The 20,731-nt window shown below is 39.8% G+C and overlaps 1 protein-coding gene across 1 annotated transcript in view; it reads right to left on the bottom strand.

The window, feature by feature from the left end:
• Window positions 1–20,479, bottom strand: part of DHX15 (DEAH-box helicase 15) — a 47,086-nt gene extending 26,607 nt beyond the window's left edge. The window contains exons 1-5 of the mRNA XM_065633260.1: window positions 20,300–20,479; window positions 13,140–13,488; window positions 7,821–8,014; window positions 6,546–6,705; window positions 5,932–6,150 (exon numbers count right to left, since the gene is read on the bottom strand). Coding sequence (XP_065489332.1) covers window positions 5,932–6,150; window positions 6,546–6,705; window positions 7,821–8,014; window positions 13,140–13,488; window positions 20,300–20,367 — 990 coding nt within the window. The 5' untranslated portion in view covers window positions 20,368–20,479. The remainder of the gene's footprint in view (window positions 1–5,931; window positions 6,151–6,545; window positions 6,706–7,820; window positions 8,015–13,139; window positions 13,489–20,299) is intronic.
• Between the last annotated feature and the right edge of the window lie 252 nt (window positions 20,480–20,731).

The following is a 20,731-nucleotide window of genomic DNA, read 5'->3' as shown; positions in this document are numbered from 1 at the left end:
AAGGTCTCCTGAAGAAGACTATTTCTTTAACATGACAGAAACGATCTGGGAAAACATAATGAAAAGCTGTCAATATTTGAAACTAAGAGGGTCAGAACTGATACTTTTCCTTTGGCTTATCTTCAAGAGTACCACTTACAGGGCAAGTGCTTAAATCCCATCTAGGCCCCCATCCTCTTTGATTTGCATTAGTATATACTAACAAGACTGTAAATGCAAACAGGACTTAGTATTACTAAGTAATATTTAGCTATACTCTTTTTCTAAAATATCTCACATTTGCAAGCCTTATCACAGAAAATCTTCTAGGTATTACTTTTAAAGATGGCCTGTGCCAGTTTAATTTAGAAACATGTTGGTTCCTTGGGCTCCACATCAGAACACACAGCTAAGAGAGACTCGGAAATAAATGAACCACAAACCAATATTTCCCCAGCTGCCTCCAACACCACACCTCCAACTGCTTAAGTTTATCATCTCACTACTCCAATATTTAATACTCCCTAGCTCTGCATCGAAAACTAAGGATTTCATCTAAAAGGAGCTTTATAAAATTAAGCACAGAAGAGACCAATTTTGCTTATCATGCACAGCACTTTTTTTTCCCATCTGCTGTTGAAAATAAAGTATTACACTATCCAAACTGAATGCTCAGTAGAAATTCACTTTCATTTCTTTCCCTGATGGTATTTCTGCAGCAAAAAGTGAGATGTTCATACTGAAAGGATACTATCAGCAAGAATAGGAAAGAATTATAGAAGCAGTTGCACATACAGAGTTAGCACACTACATCTTTAAGAAGCAAGTTTGTGCTGAACAAATACTGTCAAGATTCCTACATAAAGAAGTTCCACTGAATGGTAGTCAAAAATCCCAAACATAATAAGAACCCAGGAAGACTAGCAATAATGATGTCATTGAGCTAAATTGCTCCTGCTCAGCTAACAATCAAATAACCTGAATTCCCTTCCCTTTTGCTTGTGTGCAGGACCCACTCATACTGCCACAGATAAGGCTTGGAATTACACTGATACCCAACAGCAGTTACCAAATGAATGACTGCAAGTTATCCTGAGCCACCGAAGTACATTGAGTGCTCGCATTCATTCTGGCTCACAGGCCAAACAGGTACATGTAAACATCCATACAACTTGCTGGTCAGGCTCCACTCAATCTGAAGATCTAAGCTGTCTCCCATTATCTTTAGAAAAACTGGTTCTACAAAAAGATTATGACTAGTGATATCATTTTAAGTACATTTAATGAAACAATCTGAGCACTTCGCATGCAAAATGAATATTGGTGATTTTGTAAACGTGGTCCTTGGCAACATTATTTCAGAAACCCTTTCTTCAGCTGACTTCAGAGCACTCTTCAGCTGACTTTAGAGCACTTACAAAGAATTTCATGAGGTGAGCAAAACTTCAAGACTGCTCCAGTTAGAACATAAAGCCTTTTAAATAGAGGATGACAGTCTTATCTACAGCAGATCAGCTGCCACACTATACACGGTTAGATTTAGCTTCAGACAAATCAGTCAAGTAGACATAACTGTTAAACCCTGAAGGAAACTAACACCAAAAAAAAAAGTATACGGCAATTTCACATTGTATAAAATGAGCAGCTCATGGGGAAAGTAGTAAATGCATAAATGAAAAGGACTTTCCAAAGCAGAAGTATTTGGCAGACACCTCAACCTTCCCCCTTCACTTTTAAGTCACTATCACAGATGGGCATTGCCAGCCACATCTGGCTTTTATAATATGAATCTCCTAGAAATTTTGTCTTTGCTCTTAAAGCTGCATAGAACTTCATTAATTTCCCTTTCTTCCTCCAGGAATGAAAGCAAGCTGCTGTAAGCTAAAATGAGGAAATAACAGTAAAAAGAACTGGCCTTAAAAGTTGCACCATTTCAATAAATGCTCTGAATAAAAATTCAGAGACAAAACTTTGTAAAATTATGTACTTAGACCAAAAAGTCATCCATGGAACAAGTCAGCACTTGACCATAATGGAGAACTGCTCTGGCAACAAGTCAAAACTGAACTTGCCTCAGCACTATATTCAGGATCTTTTTGACCTGGTCAATTTGAAATAATTAACATTGACATCATCTCAAACTAATAAAGAGCAAAAAAACCTTCCTCCCTTTAGCATTTGAACACAAAATTATTACTCTTCTTTCAGTTTATGCTCCCCAACTCCTCAATAGTTTCTACACGAGCCTAAAGACACATCCACATTCATTGCAGTCCAGTATACTTACTGGCTTAACCTCAGCCTATCACTACCACTGAGACTAGAAGAGTTGTCAATTTTGACTTCCACCTCCTCATAAGAAAGTTTCTGCTACTTTCTTTCACAGTTCCAGTGCTTAACCAGCCTCACTGTGATGGGAAAAAAATGCACCTTTACCAAAACCTCAAAAATATTTTACAATTCTTCTACATCAAACATCAGTTTTACCAACATCACATTCTAAACCTTTCTGGAACAATGACACCAGAACTTCACAGCAGTATTTTTCAGTGTATTTAATCAAGAACAACAGTGCTGATCTGTACTTCAAATCTCCAGATGCAGCCTACATTATTCCTCCTAAATATGTAACTATGCATTTGGCTTTATGAAGAAAAGGGTACTAGGGTGCCAGAGAACATAATTTGCATTCTTAAGTGCCTAGGTTGCTAACATACATTGACAGATCTATACAGTTTCTGTGGCGTTATTTCTGCCTCCCCCACCCCACAAATTTAATCTCTGTGGATTTTACACCTACTCTCAGATTACTGGTCTTAATGGAGTGCAAAATCTAGTACTGTTTTAGCAGAACTCCAGTAGACAATAAACCAGCTTACCTCTAAGATCTGCAGGTGAGACAGTCTCAAGACATTTGAAGTTTGACAAACATGTATCTATACAACTAGACTACAAAATTTGTAATCTCAACGACTGAAAACAAGTTTTGACAAAAGCTACTGTGTAAGAAATATATGTTGACTGAATTTTAATTATACTTTTACCTTGTGAACAGAATTCCTTGTCAGTTTCAAATGTTGCCTGTGACTGACAACAGGCAACCTGGCTCACAGTCATCTGGGTTCTCTCAGGTTATACTTTTTTTTTTTTTAACATTGGCATGAAACATGAACATTATTTCAATCTTCCAGAATCTCCCTAATATACTAGGGTAGTTTTGTTTGTTCTTAAAATCAACAGATGGGCTCTCCTCCTTACAGGGACTGTGAGATGTAAGTCCTGTTTCAAAATGTTTATTCCTAATAAATTTTGATTTTAAAAAACCCTCTTTTGTTACTAATGGACTAAAAAGCAGTGCATGCAACATAATCATACGCTTTTGCTCCTTTCAGAATTCAGGAAGGAAGTTTTTATTGAACATTTATTTCTGCACCATTAACAATAGTTTTATCTTCATCCAGTAACAGGCTTACACAATTAAGATTCCTTTGGTTTCCAACTGTACTTAAATTTTTTAATTTTGGGCCTAACAACAAAGAATCTTCCCTAGTATCTGTAGGGTCCATAATCAACTTGATGTCTTAACTATTCTGTACTAATTAACTGCTATTCATCTTACTGCCCATATAAAATCACTTCAAGTTCAGAGGGAAGTGAAGGCAGTAGCAGAGGGCAGACTCTCATTATGTCACTGCTTAGACCACTGCGATTACTCCTCATCTGAAGCCTCTTACACTCAATACAGTTCACACTTGCATGGTTTCACTTAAAACATCTTTCCTCTATGTAACTTCATTTGGCTTTGTAAATGCATATTTATGACACCAAAAAAAAAAATCAAACCATCCTGCACCCTGTTTATACTGTTTTCCATAATCCAAAAGAACTACAAAGCATTTCTGCCCAGCAAAAAGCAATAGCAAGACTCGAGCTACTACATGTACTAAACCCGAACCGACAGTGGTACCTAGACTACACTTCGCAGTTCCTGAAATTATGGTAGGTCCTATCACTTTACATTCAACAGTAGTACACATGTAGATTGTACCATGAGGCTCAAAGGTTGGCCTAAACAGAGGCCTCAAAGCATTACAAATCAAAATGGATAACACACTGCAAAGCTTCTCTACAGAAGCTAAACCAGATTTCAACTTCACGCTAACAATACGGCTAAAACCAGACTAGCTCCAGGCAGAGCCACTCCAGTGCCCCTGAACAGTACCATCTATGGATATGTGGACTGGAGAACTTTAGACAACAAAGAGAGGATGGTGGCTTACCAATGCAAGTTTTAAGTGATTCAGTAAGGCAATACAGGGATATTGTTAGATACATTTATGCCTAATATTTGTACACATTAATATGTGTTATGTACATGATTTTATTAAAAATGTTTATAATGTATTATATGTCCTGTAAATCAACCCAGTGGAAACAAAAAAAACTTGTTCATGCAACAGAACAGAGTACCTCCATAGTGCTGGCCGATACTAGACCAGTTGGGCCTACAGCCATTTACCAAACATGAGTGGTGCTCAGAGCTGGTAAGATCTGAAGGCAGTTGTCTGCCTGTCTGCTTCCAGACCAATTGTTGTAACAAACCATTTAGAGCAATACATAGCAACTAATGTAACAAGGACATCATCTACAACTGGTAATGAGAAGGGCAAGTATTTGTTCTTCATGCATGCCAGTAAGAAAACAGTCCACACAAGTGGCTGGACAGCAGTATTCCTTTCTGTTGCTACTGGCTCATTTACCCACATTTACCTGCCAGACTACTCTGAACTAGAACTTCTAACTAAAACCAAACAAGCTGGTTTCAAAGCCACAATTGTTAAAGCATTTTTCCCTACCTGTGCTTTAACTCAAAGCAATACTCCAAACAAAGAAGGACAAATGCAAAGGCCAGAGTATCTGCTTTTACAGGGGCAGTCATTATTTCGGTTTCCTAAGGGAACAGACAACCTGCCAGAAGATATTTTAATCAAATGCCTTTTAAAACTCATTTAAGAGCTCATGTACCTTTAGCATCACAAGTTATTTGTATCATCCCTCCACCCCCGCCCTTTGCATAGTTAAGACTGTGTATGCTTAGATTAAAAGACACTGAATTGTTCCACATCCTTTGAAGGATATTTTTTCAAGGGATTGACTACAAGAATGAGTCAGAAAAACATTTTTTGCTAGCTGTGTTGCTCCTCCTCCTAAAAATACTATTTTAGGTTGATCCAGTCAAGTAAACTGTCACAATGCTTATGGGTGTTTTTACCTCTTCTCCATCTCTGTCTACTAATAGGAACATTCGAAAGAGCTTCAAAGCAACAGATTAGGACTAAAACAACATCCTAGTTTATTTCAAGCAAAGGATTTAAGGTTTCCAGAAAATCCTTGTTTCCTGATGTAGTTTAGCTTAAGTGTCTTTGTACAATCCTCTTTTGCAAGGCACTGAGTCCATCTGAGATATAACTCCCAGTATTGTGGTACAGAAAGACTACAACCTAATACTCAAACCTGTTCATAAAAACAAAATACAAACACTTTATTCAAACTACTACTGATAGCTAAGTAGCAGAACCGAAGTGTTATTCTTCAGGTAAGTTGTACAACACACATCCAGAAGTGCACAGAACTACATTTTCAGTCAAAAACATGGATGCTACCAGGTACCCAGAACTTTTCAGTTCACATCAGTACAAACCTGGGGTTCATCCTCTAGGTTTCTATTTTAGAAGTATATGAGTAAGATGAGAAATTTCATTTTAGAGAGGGCTTGCATAGCATATGCATATTACAGATACATACAGTGATTAAGGACCTGAAGTGTATGGCAAGTAGAAAACCCAAGGTCACTCAAATGATAAACTGAAACAGTTTAATTTTCTAGTTTACATCAGCCACTTGAAACAGTTTCTGTATGGAACAATGGATTAAAAAAAAAATATATAGTACCTCTTGTCCAGTAAGAAAGAGTAAGAGATCTCCTTCCTCCTCTTCACACATGTGAATTTGGATCACTGTTCGAATGGCAGCCTCAAGGTAGTCCCTTTCTGGTTCTGGTGTATAGAATATCTCCACAGGATGGGTGCGACCCGGGATAGTTAGAAGAGGACAGTTATCAAAATAGATCTGAAACTTGCCAGCATCTAAAGTAGCACTCATTACTATAACCTGTAGGTTTGAAGGACACAAAAAAGATGTTACTCCTAAGGTTAACAAGAATTTCTGAAATAATACGCACACAATATGCAAACTCAACTGTTGACTGTGATTTAAGCAGCTTTTATCACCTGAATACAGTACCCTTGTTATGAAGATCCAAAAATATTCCTAGTCAAATACAGAAAGGTTAGGCTACAATTACGTTGTTTCTAGTATTTTCCTCAATACAAACTGCATTAAGAATTTGCTAGGGTTATCTTTCCAATGCAGATTATCATCAGATCTAAAAACAGTTGATCTACTTTAGTTGATTATAAAAATCAGCTAACGGTAAGCACACAGATATCTTATTTGGTATGTCTGCAACTAGAAAGGAGATGCTGTTGGGCTTCATCATTACTGACCTTCAAATCAGATCTTTGTCTTACAACCTCCTTCAAAACTCCCATCAAAATATCAGTAGCCAGTGTTCTCTCATGGGCCTCATCAAGAATTATAACACCATAGCGCTCCAGCAAAGGATCATTCATTGCTTCACGAAGTAACATACCATCAGTCATGTACCTGAATACAAACAAAAACAATTTAAACACAAATTTTATTTAGTAAGCCTGATACAGAATCCTCTTCTGTGTCATTCACTGGGTTGCTTGAACAAAACTTTTTATTAACCTTTTTTATTTGAAACATCACTAAACTATTTCCAACAAGGTAACAAGCTCATTTTGTATTTTCGAATAGAAATTACTGCAGAGTATAAGTGAAATCTGGGAGTAGGGGAGGAAGCTTAAAAAAAAAAAAAGGAAGGGGAAACAAGGTTTAGCAACATTTTTAACTAGTTTGTAGGCTATTACTGGCAGACTTCCAGGTCTATAATCAAGAGACAGGAAAAGCACAAAACCCCTCTAAAATCCTAGAAATCTTATTTCAGCAGCTGTTTCTCCCCTTTTCTGCTTCCAGATCATCCGTTCACTTTTTGCTTTGCTATCTTAGTTAAATTTGTTTTTACATATTAACTTTATTCCCAGTCCTCAACTAATTGTATGAGCACAAGCAAAGACATCATAAAGCACTATTCCTTGAACCACACTATGTAGAATCCTTTTTAACTGATCATTCTGAATGTCATCTGCAAGTGACGTGTTAAGTGGAACTGGTTCCATCTACACAGCACAGGAATCTAGAAAAGCTGACAACTAAAACACTATGGATTATGTGTCCCAGAGTCAGGTATAAGACTGTTTTAAAACTCTGTGCTAGTTCTCCTTACTGAAGTAAGCTACCAGACTTCACTCCGAGTAGGAAGAGAGTACAAAGGTCAGCTGAACGCATAACACAAAAAACTGAATGCTGAAGGGCTTTATTCTTAATAGCACCTTAATAAAAATACTTCCTCAGATCACCTTCTTCTTATGGATCACTTAAAATTAGTTTCCTTACTGTGTAGTGATTTCTTCAGGTAGAATGAGACATTTTCAATTCTACTCAAGCCCCACACCCCAGCACATGCTATGGTTCCCACCTCTCTTCTCCACTCAGACACAGAAAGGGCGTGTCCATAGATTCATTCCCTTCCACACTACCACTTCAGTAACTTTGCTCACACTCTTTACTACCCTGTGATTCTTCCCACCTCCAAGTAGGCTGTTATACCTTTACCTGACAATTGCCATACTTACTTCAAAATGGTTTTTGCGCTACTGCAGTCTTCAAATCGAATAGAGTAACCAACCTCTTGGCCCAGCATGACATCCATCTCATCAGCAACCCGCTGTGCCACACTCATTGCAGCTACTCTCCTAGGCTGGGTACAGGCTACTCCCCTCTTTGGTCCAGGTAACGAGCGCATGTAATCAACACACCATTGAGGGATCTGTCAAGAATAAAATTCAGTTTTAAATACACTTCAAATGGCCAGATGTAATCTGTAACCTTTGTATTTTATCAAATAAAGTTATAATTCCACTGAGATGCCAACTGCATGCACAAAAATATCCAAAGCATGACTGTAGATAGACTAGTTAGTTGGACCCAATGCCACTAGAAGTACACTCACATTAAGCATGTATGTAACTATACATTATCATGGAAATGCATAGGTACTGGACTAAAGGTACTGTGAACCTTATACAGATATTTAGCAGCAGCCAACATGCTCCAAAGCAACCAAAGTTAACACTCAGAATTTTAAGATCTCCAGCAGAGTTTGTTGTTTTAAGTTTTACAGTAAGCAAATTATACTTTGTGGCTTTAAAAAAATAATGCTTATTAATACATTAAGCAAAAAAAAGAAATATCTTAGTGATACAAAAAGAATCATCATAGCTAGGAATCACAACAAATAAAATAATCGGCTATGTTCATTTGGTTAATTATTGCTCTTTTGAAATGTCAAACATATATGAAACCCCTATGTTTTCCTTAGCACTCATTTTGTTAGTCAGCATTTTTCTGCTCCTGTTTGGAATCTGGAAACAGTGAGAATCACCCAAAATAAGCAGCTTTATTCAGAAGAACTTCTAAGGTCATTAACAATCTGATGAAGACAGAATACTCTTAACACGCTCTCAGTGTGACATTTTATGAGAAGACATTTCCAGGCACAACTAGCTCCAAGACTGCAGATCAAATAAAATCCACTCCTCCTCAGTAATTGGTTTTCAAAGTATTCTTAAAAGATCACGTTTACAGAGTGAGAAGGAAATGAAAGGGAAAACAAACAAACAACCCCCCCCCACACAGACATTCATACATTGCACCAATGTGGAATAACAGGAAAAACAGTAATTTAAATCAGGAAATTTTTTCTTCTAGAATACCATATTTCCACAGCAAAATGGACATAATTGCACGCTAAAACATACCTACAGACAGAATAGTGTAGACTGTAACTTTTTTTTTTAAATGGAGAACATACTTCCATTATAAATTTAAGAAAAAAGAAAAAAAAAAAGAAAAGCAAAGACTCAAAATATGACAGGAGACTAACAGACTGCTGAGAAGAACAGAACTCAAACTTCTGGAAATCCTATGCAATACTAAAAACAATAGTTCTTGAACAATGACAGCATGAACCTGAAACCTTAGACTGTAGCACATACACACCCCGCTAAAGTGCAATGTAAAGAAAGGAATTTGCTTCCCAGGTCACTAATAAAACCTCTAAGCATACTAGGCAAAATTTCTGGACTTTAAACAGAGCAAGTCCTGAAATAAACTTTAAAACAGCAGGTCTGTTAGGCCCCAGTAGCATGAAGTAAAAACAATTTAGAAGTGGTTTTCCAGTAAATAGCAAAACCAACAGCATTGGTGTCAAATGAAAGAAAAGGGCTACACAGACTTCAATGTATTAAGCTGATTTAAATGACCACCAGAATACTTTTCATGTCCAGCTTTAAAGGAAATACAAACACACTAGGAAAAAGGGCTCTGCCATACTACATTTTCTACTTCAGTCATGACTGGGAATACACTGAAAACTTATCTGGTTGGTGTAAAACCTAACAAAGTTAACTCCACTGACACACAAAACCTACAAGTCACAAAAAAACTTGAGTTTCCTTAAAAAAAGCCATTTTATCAACATCAAAGCATGAAAAAAAGCTTAAGTTAGCACCCCCTTAACCACAAGTACTTCCTCAATGAAGAGAGACTTCCAAATATAACCCCTTTAAACAGGAGGAGGTAGGGACTACACATACAGTGGCCTTTAAATGCACTGAGGGCTGTTAAAGCCTATTTCAAAGTCAAAGGAAAGTCATTTTTAAAGGGATGCAGAGTATGACAGGTGAGAGTGCTATCCTGGCTTTTCCAAGTCACTTTAATTTATTGAAAACTTTCTCCATTAAAAGTTACACGGTAGAATTCTCAGAATTTTCATTAGTTGAAGAGGTGTCAGACTTTTACCAACATCAATTCTCTTGTGGACTGCAAGGACAGCAGGAGATCAAGCTATACTCAGAATCACCTTGCTTCTAACTTCATCTGCCAAGAAAACTTGCTGACAAAGTGCCATTCTTTATGTTATGTCAACAAACATCCAACCCTTTACAATTAAGGCTCTCATGCAAAAGCAGATGCTACTCTAATATTTCATCTACAGAAGAAATGTAAATTATCATACTAGCACCATATATGACACCACATTTTAAAGAGAATACATGTTGCAATTAGAGCAAGTACTTAACCTCTTTCTAAAAGAAATTCAGTATACCCATTCTAGCACTGACCACATTCTGAGAGCATTTAAAGAAAACAGTTAACTTAGAAGGTTAAGTTTAAATTACAAGTCAAGCCATTGCAAATACTGAAGACTTGAAAATGTATGGTCTTGGCTTTCGACATACTTCTTCAGTGCTCTGGATCTTTTGAAAGTGTATGTGGAACACACCTTCCAGAAAAGTTTTATGTCCTGTTGTTTCCATCATCATAGCCAAGCATTCCCAAACCTGGGTGTTCTACAAGACTGAAGGGAAAACATGCACATAATAAGCAGAGAAGGGACTTGAGAGGCAGGAGCTCACTCTCAAAAAGATTTACTACTATGTAGCCTTCTACTATCGCCAAGAAAGGGAAGACCACAATTTCAGAAGAACAATTCATTATATATTTCAAATAATGCCAACTTTATACTAATAAAAGCAACAATACATAATTCACATACATCTTCAGTTCGACCATTATAGGGTTTCTTAACTACAGATAAATAATTCTGTTGCTCTGATCAATGAATGTAAGGAGAAGAAAAACAACCACTCCTCAACTGATTCTAAGACAGTACTTGATCACAAAAAGGATGTGACACTAGCACATGTAAAACAAGGTTTACATTAAGGGCCAGCAGGATCATTTTTAGTGATATGTTCCTACAGAGACACTTAACTGTTTCAAAACGTACCTGCAGTCTCATAAAGCAGGAGAACTCAGAGGAAGCAGTGAAGCTTCCAAGTCAGCTTATGTGCTTTTGGGACCTTAAAACTCCATTTTTAAGAAACCTAAGGTATCTTTCCTAAGTCCTTCTAGCCAATAAGGAGTAAAGTAGTAAGACAGTGCAAGAAAAGCTTTATGTCTGGGGAATGACATGACAGTAAGATGTATTTGAAGTTTAAGCCACAAATACTAAGAATACACACCCTTTAGGCCCTCAGAGTCTCGGATCATGCAACAAGAAATCTTGTTTTCATGTAGATAAGTACCAAATGTTTTTTACATGAACATTCAGAATACTATATCTTCTAAGTGACTATATAATCAAACTTTTCTGAAGAATCCTATAAAATCCCAGTCTCATCTTATACGTGTTAAAAAAAAAAAAAGAGCAATATAGATAATGCAACAAGGTACCTTCCACACAAGACGCTGGATCCTAAAACATGCAGCAAGGGCATATAACTTCAAATACTTCAGGTACAGCTATAAAAAGTATCTAATGTACTACTATGTCCTTCACATTTTCTCAACATCCGAATTTTATGGCTAAAAATGTATTTCTGTAAGACTTACTGTAAGATAGCTATAATCCATTTACAAAGAACAAAATATCCTTCAGTTTTTATTTTCTGACTAGATAAAAGGAATTTATCAGGTTACAGAACAAAGAACTTTTTTACATTACTTTTCCACACAGATTATAAACAGCAAAACAGAGGATAGATTAAAGTTTTCACCAAGTTTGTCCTGCTATAAATACACAGTGGTGTTCCTTAAATCTTCTCTGTTTACTGGTCCCCAAAATTCTTTTTAAGGGTTAAGGAGCCTCTGCAGATCTGTTACCACTATTTTTAGCTCTGAAGAAGATTTTTAAAGCCATGAACCCACAACATAATGTGATTTTAACTGCAGCATGGAAGGCTATATGAACTCTGACAAGTTTCAGTACCAACATGTCCTGGTTTTGGCTGGGACAGAGTTAATTTTCTTCACAGTAGCCAGTATGGGGCTATGTTTTGGATTTGTGCTGAAAAGTGTTGATAACACAGGAATGTTTTGGTTATTGCTGAACAGGGCTTACACAGAGTCAAGGCCTTTTCTGTTTCTCACACCACCCCACCAGCAAGAAGGCTGGGGGTGCACAAGGAGTTCAGAAGGGACACAGCTGGGACAGCTGACCCCAGCAGACCACAGGCATGTTTGACACCATATGATGTCATGCTCAGCAATAAGTTTGCAGAAGGAGGCAAGGGGGGACGTTCACAGTGATGATGTTTGTCTTCCCAAGTTAACTGTTGTGTGCAATGGAGCCCTTTGCTGGAGACAGCTGAACACCTGCCTGCCAACAGGAAACAGTGAATGAATTCTTTGCTTTGCTTGTATGAGCGGCTTTTGCTTTACTTAAACTGCCTTTATCTCAACCCATGAGTTCTCACATTTCTCATTCTCTCCCCCATCCCACCACAGGGGAGTGAGCAAGTGGCTGTGTGTGGTGCTTAGCTGCCTGCCTGGTTAAACCACAACACAAGGAAACACAGGTCACTTCTCTCTACTATCACCAAAATACATGATCCAATCACATAAAGTCAGAATTGTATCTGACATTTCAATCCCCTTTAAATTCATATTTCTAGCAGTAAATTTCATAGAACACTAACAAGTCTCTATTTCTGTAATTTTTGCCTACTTTCCAGCTGCTACCTACACAAACAGCTAAATAAACTACAGTAGTAAATTTGCAACAATCTCCTCAGCTTGTGGATCAGTACATTTCTGTCTAGCCATTAAAATATCTCACATTCCTTTACCAAAAGGAGAACTACCAGTTATAAAGCACAACAGAAGTAGGGGCCAGAGAACAGGACTGCATTGTGAAAGACGCTGAAAGATTCTTCTAGCTTTCATATTCATTAAGCAAATAAAACATTCAAATTAGTTTTACTCACAATTTGTGAGGTGTTCTTACATAATGAATTTCAAGAAACCAAAGGAAGTTTCAACCCCCCCACACACCTAGCAACAGTCTCAAACTTTAAAAAAACTACAGTGTCATACGGATAAGAACTCACCTGTGTTGTTTTACCAGACCCAGTCTCTCCAACCAGCACAAATGACTGATGCCTGATCAAAATATCTGTAAATCTTTCTTTATATTCCCAGACAGGAAGCTGTAGCCTTTTTTTCAGGATGTCATAATATCGTGGTGTATGTGGTAGATTTGTGAAAGGGTTAATACTGTGTGGAATCATTGCTTGTTTTATAGTTGGTAACCCAGCAGCTGCATAATACGTAGAATTAGATGTAGATCGCAAATCTTTTTCCTTGTCCCTTTCTCTGTCACGATCTCTATCTCTGTCACGATCCCTGTCGCGATCTTTAGAACGGTCATCACGGTCCCTGTCCCGGTCGCGATCTTTCCTAAAATGAGTTAAGAGACAGTAGAAAATTAGATACTTGAATACTTAAATGCAGAGTAGGAAATTAAATATTAAATACAAAGCAACCTTAAAGATATTTAGTACAAAGTGGCTATAAACTCAATCTTTTAAAAAGCCTTGCGAACAGCCACCTGGAAGGGTAAGCAAAAAGTAACAGCATACAATTGATACTGAACATTAAACATAGTCACACTCATACATAAGCACTGCCACAGTTCCTCTCACTACAGACAAGACTGAAGAACGCCATCACATGAAGAGACCATTGTCTTAACCCTCTTCACTTTATAATCAAGAATTGACGGTACATTCCAGACTTCTCTCACAATTCCTCCTATCTCTACTTGCTGCTGCTGCAGAAAAATAACACTAAGTAGTCTTTTTGCCTATCTAGCAAGGGCATTATGGTAACGCACAAAAGCTAACTCAAGATGATAGTGAGCCCTGGAAAAGTTTGATTTTAACATTCACAATTACTCTGTAGCTTTTTTTTTTTGTTCAAAGTCTTCCATACAATTCTGACTTAATCAACTTCGATATACAGGTTGTTAAGTCTGAAACTTAGACTTAAAACCAGCTACTACAGTTTGTAAATCCATTGAATTATTTAGGTTGGAAAAGACCCTTAAGATAATCAAGTCCAACCATTAACCTAACACTACAAAGTTGTACCATCTTCTCCAGTATCACCTCCTACCACACACTTAAAAAGCCAGCATTTACATATGCCCATTTGTTCCAGATATTAAGTAAAAAAAAAAGTTAATTGCTCTTTCAAAAGAAAAACTGTATTATTTTAACCACAGTTACCACTAAAGTTTCAGTCTCTGGCCTCAGTCTTAGTAGCAGTTTCTGATTTTGCAAATCCATTTACTTGTTACTCTCCCTACAAAAAATGAAACATTTGCAAAGTCTCCAGTTTGACCCAAAGAACTACAGCTACATGCTTTTAATAAAAATCCCAAACTTACCCTAATTCAGCACTTTGAAGTAAGTCCTGCTTTACAAAAAATACCCCATCACATTTTAAACTAGCCTAAATCAAAACCCTGCAGAACTGAGGATATTCTCAGCTTCAGCTTCTTTTGTGCATTATAAGTGGAATCCCATCAAAAAAGGCAAAACAACAAGCTAAGTCAACGCCAGCTTTATAGTAAGTGTACATATAAAAATTTTTAGGAACAGACATTAAGAGAAAACAACCCACCCCCCACCCCGTTCTTTTGCAGCACTCAGACATGCCTGAAAGAAAGAACACAGAGCATTTCTAAAGAAAGCTGTTGGTCAATACTCCTCTACACGGCTTTTTTTTAAAAAAAAACCCATGAAACTGGCACTCAAATGTAACTGATGAAACAACAAGCAAATTCCTACCTACAGGGATGATGAAGTAATCAAGACTACATTAGTACTGATTTTACAAATTTTAATTCAAAATGTGCTGCAAATTGGAAACAACCACCACTCCTGTTCTTGTATAAATGAATGCAATCTATGCAGGCTGTATTTTTTTTCCCCTCAATACTTCAACACATCATGGCTTCAGAGGTTGTCACAATACTTTTTTTTAAGACTTCTTTTAATACAGACTCGTTGAAAAGAAAGATTACAAAGCATGCTGCTTACTGTCACTACCTGACTCACTTCGGTGTAGATTTTCCTAAAGCTCTGGACACTGGATTGTCTAAAAATTAAGGCCATTTTAGATTACTTGTTTGAATCTGAGATACCATAACTTCAACATTACTTTTACGACGGTCAAATACTGTACAAGCTAGAAGTCCTTTCTTTCTGTAAAACAGCAGGAAAATATTGCAGAACCCAATAGATTCAAATTCTCTGGTATGGAAAAGTTACCTCTGTTACAAACTGAAGGAACTAACACTTCATAGAGGAAGAGTCTAATAGCATGTATCAGACAGGAATGAACCTTTAGACTTACTGTGCTATTCACAATCAGATTAAGTATCCGCAGGTATGAGTATAAACAAGTGCATGGCCAGACAGTAACATTGTTAAAGAAATAAAGATATAAAAACAACTTAAGAATGGTTAAAGCCAGGGTAAAATGCAACAACCTGCTAACAGCACGCACTTAACTGAAGTGTGAAGACACACTACTAATGAGGTTTTATTGGTCTGTTTGGGGGTTTCTTTTTGTGTGCACATGCTTCTGAAGGATTTTTATTCTTCATTGGTATCCAGTCAAAGCGTAAAAAAAACCCACAAAGCAAACTATTCCATAACCATTTACTTAAACAGTATGATGTCAGAAGAGGCCCTGCAGAGGGATCTAGACAAATTGCAGAACTGGGAAATCACCAACCGCATGAAGTTCAACAAGGGCAAGTGCCAGATTTTGTATCTGGGACACGGCCGCCCTGGCTGTACACACAGACTGGGGGACGAGATGCTGGAAAGCAGCTCCGCAGAGAGGGATCTGGGGGTTCTGGTCAACGGCAAGCTGAACATGAGCCAACAGGGTGCCCTGGCAGCCAAGAGGGCCAACCGTGTCCTGGGTGCATCAAGCACAGCATTGCCAGCCGGGCAAGGGAGGTGACTGTCCCACTCTGCTCTGCACTGGTGCGGCCTCACCTGGAGCACTGTGTGCAGTTCTGGGCGCCACAGGAGAAAAGCTACTGGAGTGTCCAGAAGAGGGCCACAAAGTTGGTGAAGGGTCTGGAGGAGAAACCGTAAGAGGAACGGCTAAAGTCACTTGGTTTGTTCAGCCTGAAGAAAAGGAGACTAAGAGGAGACCTCATCGCAGTTTACAGCTTCCTCACAAGGGGAGGAGGAGGGACAGGCACTAAACTCTTCTCTTTAGCGACCCATGACAGAAACCAAGGGAAAAGCAGGAAGATGTGCCAGGGGAGGTTTAGGTTGGACATTAGGAAAAGGTTCTTCACCCAAAGGCTGGTGGAGCACTGGAACAGGCTCCCCAGGGAAGTGTCACAGCCCCAAGTCTGACACTGTTCAAGAAGCGACTGGACAACGCCCTCAGACACATGGCGTGAATTTTGGGGTTGTCATATGCAGGGACAGGAGTTGGACTCAATGATCCTTGTGGGTCCCTTCCAACTCAGGACATTCTATGATTCTAAGGTTCTACATCACAGATGGAGCGTATCTTTAGGTATGCTTCAGCCTCACACAAACCAGAACTCCCACGCTGCTGCCAACCCTTCCTGTCTGTTAGTATAAGCATTTCAACAGCCTGTGAGGCACAAGCCCTCCCTAGACCCCCTTCACCAAGGTTAGAACTAACTCAGATCAGTTCTCTGATCTGTCTGCCAAATGCAGCACAAGGGAGAGGGCAGCACTGTCTTCTTCCATGTTGGTAGCAATTTGTGTGGGCTTAAAACATAGATAAAAATACCACATCAAGAACAAGACAGTGGATTAAATGGACTAAAAATACAATCCAGAATGGAAAGTCTTGTTAATCCCCCATTTCTCAGTTTCTTCATTGAACTCTTACAGCTGTTTAATCATACAAATAAGAAAACAAACCTATCAAGTTCTATTTACATTTCAGAAGTAAAAAACTACTTAGAGGTTAATCAAGAGAGTTGTGTTTCTTGTTTTAAAAAAAAGGAAATGTGGGGCAACCAGATCTCAGCATCAAAAAAAATACAACATATGCCCTCAAACATACTCTTTAATACTTACCATTTTATAGCAGGACCTCCCTCCCCCTCCCCACAAAGTGTTTCCCGGTCTCCCATTATAACTCAACCTTAGCAGACACATCCAGACTCCTTTGGTCAACAAGAAAAGAGGAATAACAATTATGCTGCCATATGAATTTACTAAACTGTCTAAAAATGCAACCTGGTAGTTCTTCATTTATGAACTGTCACATTTAAGTTACTTTTCATTATTGCAGAGATCGATCTCAAACCCAGAAATAAACAATAAAAGAATTTTAATTAAATCACATTTGAATTCCCTGGCAGCCTCCATAATCAGAGGGGGTTGGGTTTTTTAGCTTTGTTTTTCAAGTGAAGTATTCTGGTCTGCTATCTGCCTTCACTTCCTTATGTCCATACATATATAACAACATGCACACGTGGATATAAAAGAAATGCCGTAGCAGTCACTAAATCAGAGGATGAAAAGCACATAAAAAGGAAAAGAGAAACAAAGGGCACGAAAGTAAAACCACTGATCATTGCAGTGAAAGTCTAAGCACATCTAACAGAATATCAGTGTTTTTTCTCATTACTAGACATGGCAATAGTTGATGCAAAAAAGCCATTGCAGCTAAAGGAGTATTTCTGTTCTATACATAAAAAAAACAAAGCATGATTAGTCTGAGTGATACATCCTACAAACTGTGATGTTATACAGTAACAACTGAAGTACGCTTGGAAAAAAATTAACATATTTTAAATAGTGTGTATGCAATTCGCACAAACACTGCAACCAAAAATCTCCCACAGAACTCCCGTTTTTCAAAAAAAGTCTTCTTACTTTATGGATGATACTTCAAGACTGGAAGAAAACAGATGTCATGTCAATGCTTAAGGTTACACCAACAATTTTAAGCCTGTTGGCCTGGCATCATCGCCACGTAGAGCAACACATACCAATATAGGCCTCAATTCAAAAGGAACTAAAAAAAACCAAACAAACCACGGGGTAACCTGATACGACTTCCATATTTAATCAGCTGGTTCCATCTGAATGCAAGATAAACTACTATTCTGCATGTGAAATAGTAACCATTCATGGAGCTAATTCAGCTTAATCCAGCTCCCAAACCAACTAAATTGCATAAAGCCACTCTTGGTACAGGGGAAGACATGTACATCCACGTGATTAACAAGAATCTCCGTGCATCTTCCTTAACGCCTTCCATAAACTGTAAAACCAAACTAAAATAAATCAAGACAATGTAACATTAGCACAGCTTGTGCTACATGAATTAAGATTTCAAGTAATGGTAGAAATAATCACACTCAACAATTATGCTTATAGTGACTTGTTCTCCATCCTATACTGTTCAATGTTTTTATTGGCAGAGGACAACAAGACAAAGGGGCATAAGACCAGCACTTGTATAGTTCTTATGTGCCATAAATGTCAAAGGCTTCTGGTTAAAAAATTTTACCTGGGAACTTACAACAGTATATACCAAATGGTAAGACTAAGAGCTCAAGATGACAGTAGGTTATCAGTAAAAACGATGCCAAATAATAAAGTCATACCAAAACAACAAAACCCACCAACATACAAACAAGGAAATACTGACCTGTGATTATCTTTGCAACCAACCATAATGGTTATACCACATTTAAATAATGCCCAGTTTTGGCATAACCATTTGAAAACTTTACAGAAATACCTACATAAAAAAGCTACATATGTACAACTCTTCTGTATACAGAGAAGAGCTATTTTAACTTCTGGCAAACAATGCTAAAACATCTTAAAGGAGATCAAAAGTTCAACGCATTGATTTAAAAAAAACAACATTATGGTGATGCTACATACAGGAAATAAATGTTCAATAATAATCATTCACTTTTGTTTGTAGCAGAGAAAAATGCATCAAACTCTAGGGGCTAAAAACTGAGCTATATAAGCCCACCTTTAAAAAAAAAAAAGGCAAGTTTTGCAAAGACTGTTTATCAGTGAATACTAACTTCTACAGCAAACTCTTAGTCGCTGCAAGCTTCCAGACCAAGATTAAACATTTTTCTTAGATAAACACTCTAGACCAAAATGATGTTGTTGGACTTTAAATACTGATTAATACACGGAAGTCTTTTATGCTGCATGAAGAAGGGCAGACTAAGATAAACATAGTATTTGTGTTTTCTTTAGACTTCAGAAATTTCCTTGAAACAGACTCCCCCACCCAATTAGCAGATAAAGAGATTATGCAGAGAAGGCTCCAAAACAGCTGTGTATAAAAGGACAGCATCATTGTATCGCCTATATTCCTGCAATTTCATTAACCTGGATAACAATCTGCTAAAGCTTGTGCAGTAAAGCCCTAAAACTTTAACCTCTGCAAGACTACGAACAAATATCATCCCTCCCCCGATCCCTACCCCAAAACCCATCCCACTATCGATTTTTACTTAAAGTCGGGCATATGCTTCCAGTTAGCGAGTGAAAGATATTAACTGAGGAACAGCGTTTCTACCAGACTAGTCACTAATTATACGGGTGGAACGAACCTCATGCTGACCTCTAGGATCACATTGCCAGACCTCTCAAGTCAGAGAGGGGATTAAAAAAAAAAAAAAAAAAGGGGGGGGGGGGCGGGGAGGGAGAGTAAAAAGAAAAAGAGATAAAGAACGAAAGGCACGGCAGACAAAGCGGGGCGGGGGGAGCGGGCCGAGCAGCGCACCGCCCCCGGCTCCGCCGCGCCGGGAGCCCAGCCCAGCCCGCCCAAGCGGCGAGGCCGGCGGCTCCCTCCCCCCTCCCGACACCGCCGCGCAAAGCTTTCCCCGCCCGCTCCCGCCATCCACCGCCTCCGCCCCCATCGAGGGGCCCGGGCCCCCCCGAAGGGCCGGTCCTGGGCCGCGGCCTAGCGCTGCAGGAGCCGCGGGGCTGCCCTGCCGGGCCTGCCGGGCCGCGGAGCCGCCGCTGGGGCTTCACCGCGCGGCTTCGGCCGCTGCAACCCTCTCCTTGCCCCCGCGCGGCGGCCGCCCCGCGCCCCGGGGAGCGCCGGCCCCGCGCGGAGCGGCCGGAGCCGGGGATGGGCAGCGGATGGCGCGGGGGCCGCCGCGACCCCCCACCCGCCGCGGGCAGCGCTGCCGGGCCGCGCCGCGCCTTACCCGTCGGTGCTGCGTTTCTTGCTGGAGCTGTAATCGTCCCCCAGGTCTAGACGGTGGCGCTTGGACATGGCGGCGGCCGGCGGGGCGGGCGGCCGCTCGATGCGGGCGGGCGGGCGGTCTGTGTGCGGGCCGGGCCTGGGTGCGGCGGGCCGCGCGCTGCGCTCCGCTCCTCGAGCTGCGGCAGCGGCGCCGCAAGGCCAGGCACACACACTAAAATGGCGGCCGGAAGGAAGCGCCGGGGCTGCGCGAGGCGCTGGCGCGCGCGCGGCGAGGTTGCGAGGGGGAGGGGGAGCGGGGGAGAAAGAGGGCGGGGCGCGCTCGGGCGCGCGGGCGGGCCCGCCCGCGAAAGGCCGCTCCCCGCGCGCGCCCAACGGCCGCGCGGGGTCCGCCACGGGGGGGGCGGGGACGGGCCGAGCCGAGCCGAGCTGAACC

Source organism: Caloenas nicobarica, chromosome 4, assembly GCF_036013445.1.
Source record: "Caloenas nicobarica isolate bCalNic1 chromosome 4, bCalNic1.hap1, whole genome shotgun sequence".
NCBI lineage: Eukaryota > Metazoa > Chordata > Aves > Columbiformes > Columbidae > Caloenas > Caloenas nicobarica.
The sequence above is the reverse complement of the archived record's forward strand: the minus strand, read 5'-3'. Positions and strand labels throughout refer to the sequence as shown.